This window comes from Chanos chanos, chromosome 3, assembly GCF_902362185.1.
Source record: "Chanos chanos chromosome 3, fChaCha1.1, whole genome shotgun sequence".
Lineage (NCBI taxonomy): Eukaryota > Metazoa > Chordata > Actinopteri > Gonorynchiformes > Chanidae > Chanos > Chanos chanos.
In genome coordinates this window covers 5247501-5255000 of record NC_044497.1, presented here as the reverse complement: position 1 = coordinate 5255000, position 7500 = coordinate 5247501, and the positions used below count along the sequence as shown (strand labels likewise).

Here is a 7500-nt window from a genome sequence, read left to right as displayed (position 1 = left end):
ATGTAGTAAAGACAGCTATGATGTTGCCAGTGCAAATAGGGATCAAGCTGGAATTTTCACAGTTCATACTGGGGCACAAAAGGTCTATGATTAAAAAAAAAAACAAACCCCCCCCCCCCCCAAAAAAGTCAGCTAATGTCAGCTGAACTGTGTTTTAATCACTCATGACAGATCAATCACTGCTGGACTGTATGACCACCACAATTACAGCTGCAACAACAACGACGATGATGATGATGATGACGATGTCGATGTCGATGGCGATGACGGACTTTTACCTTTCTCGAGGCCGGTGATCTCCACAGAGAGACGAGACGGAGGAATGTTCTCCACCGCCACCTCCCATTCGCCTCCTCCTTTACGCAGCTTTTTGTACTCCACACGGAAAGACTGGATGGGGAAACCGCGGTTGCCGCGAGGGATCCACGTCACGTAGGCCGAGGTCTCGCTCGCCATGGAGACGGTGGGTCGGTCCGGAGCTTCGGGAGCTGAAAGAGGGAGGGGGGGGGAGAGAGGGAGAGGAACGTTGAGTGCCACGACGACGTCCCCCTGACACCAAACAGCTTTTAAGTGATTCACAAAACAAAACAAGCACTGAGCGTTTAGGCACCCACGCACATTTACAAACAGACTTACTGTGATCTCATTCTCCATTTGCAGTGTTAAAAGCGGAAAAAAGAGAGAGAGAGAGATCAAGAAGAAGTTGTTTGTTAGTACAGAATTAGGCTGCTGGTTATGCCGTGTTAATTTTAAAAAAAAATAATGACTAGAAGTGCGGTTCAAAGGTTGAAAGCATTTAAGAGACGTCATGCATTAGCTCTGAGGGTTATGCTACGTAATAGCCACATTGTGAAAACGTTAAGAGCGGTTAATAATCTGAGGGAGTCGTCACGGAAACGACAGAGGTGTGATGTACTGACGGGAGAGACGAGGAGACGCCACCGGAGTTTTGGAAGCTTCGGGGGTGTTTCCACCTCTACGTCCTGTGGACAAAATCACATCCCATCAGAAAACACACACACACACACACACACACACACACACACACATACATATACACACACAAAATGCTGCACTCAACTTCCTACTCTTGTGTTAATATCATTTTAAATAGCCCCCCCCCAGTTCAATACAGATATTTGCTGATTTTACCATTAGACAGAGGAGGATACACACACACACACACACACACAGAGCATTGTATCATAATTCAAAAGAACCACAGTTCACCTGTACACAGACACTCTTGCAAACTAACCTATAAAACAGCTAGATGACAATATCCCTTTGAAGGCACTGTAGAGTTTGACTGACCTTTGCCTGTTCTGAAGGTCATCATGGCGGGCTGACCCAGGCCTGCACAGTTCCTGGCCGACATCTCCACCTCGTACAGGCTTGTGGGCTGCAGTTTCGACAGGGTCAGCTTGAGCTGGGCGCCAGTGATGCTCCGGATGATCCACTCCCCTGGAGGATCTCCAGCCTGAGAGAGAGAGAGAGAGAGAGAGAGAGAGAGAGAGACAGAAGAGAAAAAAAGAAGGAAGGAATAAATCAGTGAGTCTGTCAACGAACGCAACATCTGTACAAAGGATTTTAAGCTCATCAGGCCATGTGGCTTAAAACCTTTATCTAACATTTTATGGTGCAAAACTCGATCGGTCTTAAGTTTACATAAACATTTCGATAAGAAAGATCAAGTCATCCAGTGTTGTGTTATTCAAAGCTCCCCAGTAGTTGAAACTGAAGCGAGTAAATAACTCAGAGAGAGAGAGAGAGAGGGGGAAGCAGAGAACGGCTAGTCCAAGACGACAACCTTTTACCTTTCTGTATTTGACGATATATTCCAGGACCGGGGCCCCACCATCGTGCCGGGGTTTCCAGGTCAGTTCGTAGTAGTCCGCTTTCCCGGTGCGCGGTTGACTCAGGATGATCGGAGCCTCCGCCAGAGTGATCGGACCCGGCAGCTCCGAGCAGTCCAGCGCCAGCACCGAGCTGGTGGAGCCGGGCTTCTGCGGAGCCTGCTCCCGCAGAACTTTGTCCGGGCTCAGAGACCGAATGATGGGCAGTTTACTGGAACGCGAGGCACCGCCTGGAAACCAGACAGCCACAGAAAGTCAACAACACAGAGAGGATGCAGAGGCAGCAGAAAAAAAAAACAAGGCTCCCTTTTCCTTTATAAATAGTAGCGGCACAAGGCCTGTTTCCTATTACTTTTTCGCGGCGGAATGTTCTGGGACGTTAACGTTATCGCGGGGACGTGAAGTGAACGGAATCTGTTCGGTTTAGATTTGCGTTTCAGGTTCCGTCGTAGGGAGGAGGAATCGTCGCGGACGACGTCAGTGAGAGAATGAACTGAACACAGTGTAACTGCAGTGGCCGCGAGCCACTCTGTACCGGAGACGCACGTACCGGCGCTGGTCGGCACGGTGACTAGGTGTGCGGCCGCCTGCGAGCTGCCCGCTCCGTTCTCGGCCATGCACTGGTACACGCCGTCGTCCTGGGGGCCCACGTTGAGGACCCGTAGCGCCTGCGAGGACAGCCGGTGCCGTGGCGACGGGGTCAGGGGCCGCGCGTTGTGCAGCCACACGACGCTGGGGGCCGGTTTACCCCGAACCTGACAGCTGAAGCGCACCGTGTCGCCCCACACGACCTCCTGCTGCTGCTGCAGCTCCACACGCACCTGAGGAGGCTCTGAAAGAGAGAGCGAGAAAGAGAGAGGGGGCAGGAGAGCTCATTAGTGTGTGTGTGTGAGTGTGTGTGTGTGTGTGAGTGTGTATGCTTGACAGAAAAAGAGACATTTAGACATTTTTGTGTGTTGTCTGACATACCGACACTGGCAAGCAAGCTCAAACATGGCTTTGCGTCAGCCCATGTCACATACAAGCGATATATGTGTGTGTGTGTGTGTGTGTGTGTGTTTGTGTCTGTCATAAGCGTGCATTGTGGCAGTAGGAGAGAGAGTGAGTGTTATTTCTGTGAGAGTTGCCGAGCTGTACAGACAGGCAGTGCCAGAGCGGGTCTCTCCTGCAGCTCTTGATGGTTGGCTGCCAGTGAATGTGCTCGTTAGGGCTAACAGCAGCCCTGCCCTAATTAATCACAGCTGCCAAGAGACAAGCCCACAAAAACAACCTCATCAGTGTCTCAGCTACTCTACACTCAATCCTCAACCCTCCCCCTCCTTCTCTCTCTCTCTTTCTCTCTCTCCCCCTCTCTCTCTCTTTCTCTCTCTCCCCCTCTCTCTCCACCTCTTTCTCTCTCCCCCTCTCTCTCTCTCTCTTTTTCTCCCTCCTTCTCTCCCTCTCTCTCTCCCCCCCCTCTCTCCACCTCTTTCTCTCTCTCTCTCTCCACCTCTCTCTCTTTCTCTCTCTCCCCCCCCCTCTCTCTCTCTCTCTCCCCCTCTCTCTCTCTCTCCCTCTCTCTCTCTGTCTCCCTCTTTCTCTCTCTCTTTTGCTTCCTCTCTGATCCAGACATTCCTGCCTTGGTTTCCATTCTATATGCGTGTTCCCTTTCATGGAGCACTTTTGCATAAGATAATCCTTTGTATTCTTTTTACGGTGGAAAAGTCACTCTATGTGCTGTACATGCTAGATCTTAATCCCAATAACAACTCTAGGGATCAGTTACTTAGACTAACGGTAGTGCCAAAGCAACAGAAGAGGAGCGGCGTGTGGCTGATCCCAGAACAGTATTCAAGCATGGTTTGTTCCTGAGCTCAATTCCTCTCATTTTTACACTTTTACCTAGACTTGTCAAAGCTTTCCAGTTGTTCTACTTATCCATCAGCTGTACTGGGATTCCGCTAATCCCTTTCTGGTCTCCGACCTCACTATACACCCTGCTGTGTGGGCCGAGGGTGCCTTTTACAAACCGAACACGGTCTGCACACTCACCGAACACCTGGACGTCGTAGAGCACGGTGGCAGAGCTGGGGGAGCCGATGCCGTTACGCGCGTTGCAGACGTAGGTTCCCGAGTCGTCCTCGCCCACCGTGTCGATCAGCAGGTTGCTGAGCAGGTAGCGCGTGTTGTTCTGGTCGCGGAGGCTGCGACCGTCCTTCACCCAGGTCACCTGCGGGGTCGGGATGCCGCTGGCGACACACTCCAAAACGAGCCTCTGCCCCTTGTTCACCATGATGGACCGCGACGCCGGCGGGTAGATGATGCGAGCAGCCTCGGCGGTCGAACCTGTAGGAGGGAAGGGGGGTTGTGGGTAGTGTAGTTTACTAATCGGTGATTGACTGTTTACATTAAACTGGCCATGTTATTATACTCTAGAGTACTGCATGGTTTTTAAGGTAAGGTAAAGTGAAACTCCCACCGGACAGGTTTCCCAGAGACGGGTTTAGCCTGGTCGTGATCCACGTTTCACTGTTATTAGGTACTCTCTAATTAAAACCCCTTTTACAGTCCTGAGAGATAACTGAGAGCCTTTGTTCAGATGGAGAGTCTCTACATACACTCGAACGACTATCAGTCTATATGGGAGCCACTCACACACGGGTCCTTATACTGCCTGTGTCGAGCCACTACCATACAGAGCATGTTCTCAAGCTGTGTGTCAGCTCCATTACAGCACATGTTTTCAGGTTTTAATGACAGATTTCAGTAACTCTGGGCTTGCACTGTGGAAACAGGGCGTCTGCGCAGAGACCGGATCCAAACGGGACGCGTGGTGCCCGTCATCATTCGCGGCGGAGGAACTCACGTCGTATGCGCAGGCGGTCGGCGGAGGTGGAGGTTTTCACTTCCTGGGTGACGGGGTTGTAGGCGGCGCACTTGTACGGGCCCTCGTCTTCCTGCGTGGCGTTGGCTATCTGCAGGTTCCCCGAAGGCATGATCAGGTAGTTCCCTGAACGGACACGGATAGAAGAAGACGGCCCGTCAACATCTCCATAAAAAAAACCACAGCCAAACACGACACGTTTTGCTATACGCAACACTAGACGACCCGTAACAAAAAAAAGAACTGAAAGAAACAGACGGACGAGACCAAAAGTAACGGAACTTTAACCGAGCCAATCAGATAGTGAACTGTTGGCATATTTTTTCAGACAGGCAACAATGGCGAAGAGCCACGGTGCTTACGTACCTTTCAGAAACCTACCGCAGAACGGATCTGTCTGAATCAGCTGATCTGAGATTGTTATTCTACACCAGAGCCCTGACACTGGCCATTCACTGGCCATTATAAGGTTGACGCTACAAACTGACCTCAGATCAGCAGCTACAGTTAAAATGGGATTTTTCCACACGAACATAGCCGTGCAGGCCTATATTTGATACCAGGGGGGTGCTATGAAATCTGGACAAGACCAAGCAAAGTCTGTCAGTCATAGAGTTCGTTACTCAGAGTGCATGTGAGCCAGGCACCCACGCAGCACATCACCGTCACAGAGCAGAAAGGACAGAATTAAACGCAGGCAAAAATAAACAAAAAAGTATTCCCATGTTTCAACATTCTCCAGATATCTGCCTTATCAGCACTGTAATGACAGGCCTGATAAAAACAGCACAGGGCATTCCAGCAAAACAGGCAGAGATACAGAGAGAGAGAGAGGGGGGGGGAGAGAGGGAGAGAGACAGAGAGAGAGAGAGAGGGGGGGGGGGGGGGGGGGGAGAGAGGGACAGACAGAGAGAGAGGGAGAGAGAGAGGGAGAGACAGAGAGAAAGGGAGAGAGAGGGGGAGAGACAGAGAGAGAGGGAGAGAGAGAGGGAGAGACAGAGAGAGAGGGAGAGGGGGGGGGAGAGGGAGAGAGATATGGAGGGAAGGGAGAAAAGTCAGAAAAGAGATAGGACGGAGGGTTAAGGAGCAACAGATGGAGGAAAGAAAAAAGCTCAAACTCCAGGGGAGAAACAGATGGTGAACAAGTCAAGGAGAGAGAGAAAGAAAGAGGTTTACAGAGAAAGAGAGGAAAGAAAGAGAGCAAGAGGAGAGAAAGAGAGAGAGGCCGTAGAAGAGAGGGGCGAGAGAGAGAGAGAGAGAGAGAGAGAGAGAGAGAGAGAGAGAGAGAGAGAGGTTGATAGTTACCTTTGGATGCCTCGAGCCACTCCTGTTTGACGCTGTAGCGGACCTGTGCTTTGGGCTGACTCTCCGGCAGGTGACACTCAATGACCGCTGTGTTCCCCTCGTCCACCTCGATCTCCTGCTGATCGTCTGGTTCAAAGTCTCTCAGCTCTGCGCACACACACACACACACACACACGCAAACACAAACACACACAGTGAGTGTACATATAATCACACTTTATATCAACTCAAACTCACATACGATTATGCCAGAGAGTCAGACGTGTGTAAAGTTAAGTTGCGTGGGTTTTCCTGGGAAGACTGGCAGGGACAGGCAGCAGACAGCTGAGGATTGGGTTCAGTCAGTCTGGGCGGGAATGTGAGCTGTGTCTCTGAAGCTTCTTTACGGCTTTATTAAACGGGACGAGAGCCAACAGCGCTGACCACCAGAGACGGCTCCTCTCTCTCTCTCTCTCGCTCTCTCTCTCGCTCTCTCTCTTTCTCTCTCCCTCCCTCTCTCTCTCTCTCTCTCTCTCTCCCTCCCCCTCCCTCCCTCCCTCTCTCTCTCTCTCTCTCTCTCTCTCGCTCTCTCTCTCTCCCTCTCTCTTTCTCTCTCCCTCCCTCTCTCTCTCTCTCTCTCTCTCCCTCTCTCTCTCTCTCTCTCTCTCTCTCTCTCTCTCTCTCTCTCTCTCCCTCTCTCGCTCTCTCTCTCTCCCTCTCTCTTTCTCTCTCCCTCCCTCTCTCTCCCTCTCTCTCTCTCTCTCTCTCTCCCTCTCTCTCTCTCTCTCTCTCCCTCCCCCTCCCTCCCTCCCTCTCTCTCTCTCTCTCTCTCTCCCTCTCCCTCTCTCTTTCTCTCTCCCTCTCTCTCTCTCTCTTTCTCTCTCCCTCCCTCTCTCTCTCTCTCTCTGATCTCCACTCAGCTCAGGTCCAAGGAAAAGGTCAAAGGGTCAACGGTGACCTTCCTCTTGAGTTTCGGGGTAAGAAAATGAGTTTGGATTGCAGCACAAGAGTGTAACTTTGCCTACCTGTGTGTGTGTGTGTGTGTGTGTGTGTGTGTGTGTGTGTGGGGCTGGAATACTTTACACATATGGAAAGAGTAAGTACACCCAGTCTTACACTAACAGCCTTAATTTGATTAAAATAATTCCCAAATAGCAGATTTCCCCCCGTAACGGATCCTTACATTGCTCTATTGTTCTCTGAGGTAATATGAAAGACATGTTTTTCTAGTCTTGGCAGATCAGACTTCCATTAAAAGTTGGGTTGCAGGCTGGGTCCAGCACAGAGGGTTGTGTAAGGTAAGATTCAAAGCTGCGTGATTGCTCTGACAGCATACATCATTTCAGATAGCTGGCAGACACTCCTGCTTTTTGCATGCTTGGGAAATGAAGAAAAGTGCGAAGCTCTTTGTTTTAACTTGTCAGTCTGGAGCGGTCCAATAGTGATGAAGCATCCGCGCTGGCAGGACGTTATACACAAGAAGTGTTTTTCAGCAGG

General features: G+C 50.8%; 1 protein-coding gene across 1 annotated transcript in view; it reads right to left on the bottom strand.

The window, feature by feature from the left end:
- The window catches only part of boc (BOC cell adhesion associated, oncogene regulated), a 26949-nt gene that overhangs the window by 3483 nt on the left and 15966 nt on the right, over positions 1–7500 (bottom strand). The window contains exons 4-11 of the mRNA XM_030769589.1: positions 6025–6171; positions 4702–4845; positions 3888–4181; positions 2403–2688; positions 1818–2067; positions 1315–1480; positions 921–983; positions 279–488 (exon numbers count right to left, since the gene is read on the bottom strand). Coding sequence (XP_030625449.1) covers positions 279–488; positions 921–983; positions 1315–1480; positions 1818–2067; positions 2403–2688; positions 3888–4181; positions 4702–4845; positions 6025–6171 — 1560 coding nt within the window. The remainder of the gene's footprint in view (positions 1–278; positions 489–920; positions 984–1314; positions 1481–1817; positions 2068–2402; positions 2689–3887; positions 4182–4701; positions 4846–6024; positions 6172–7500) is intronic.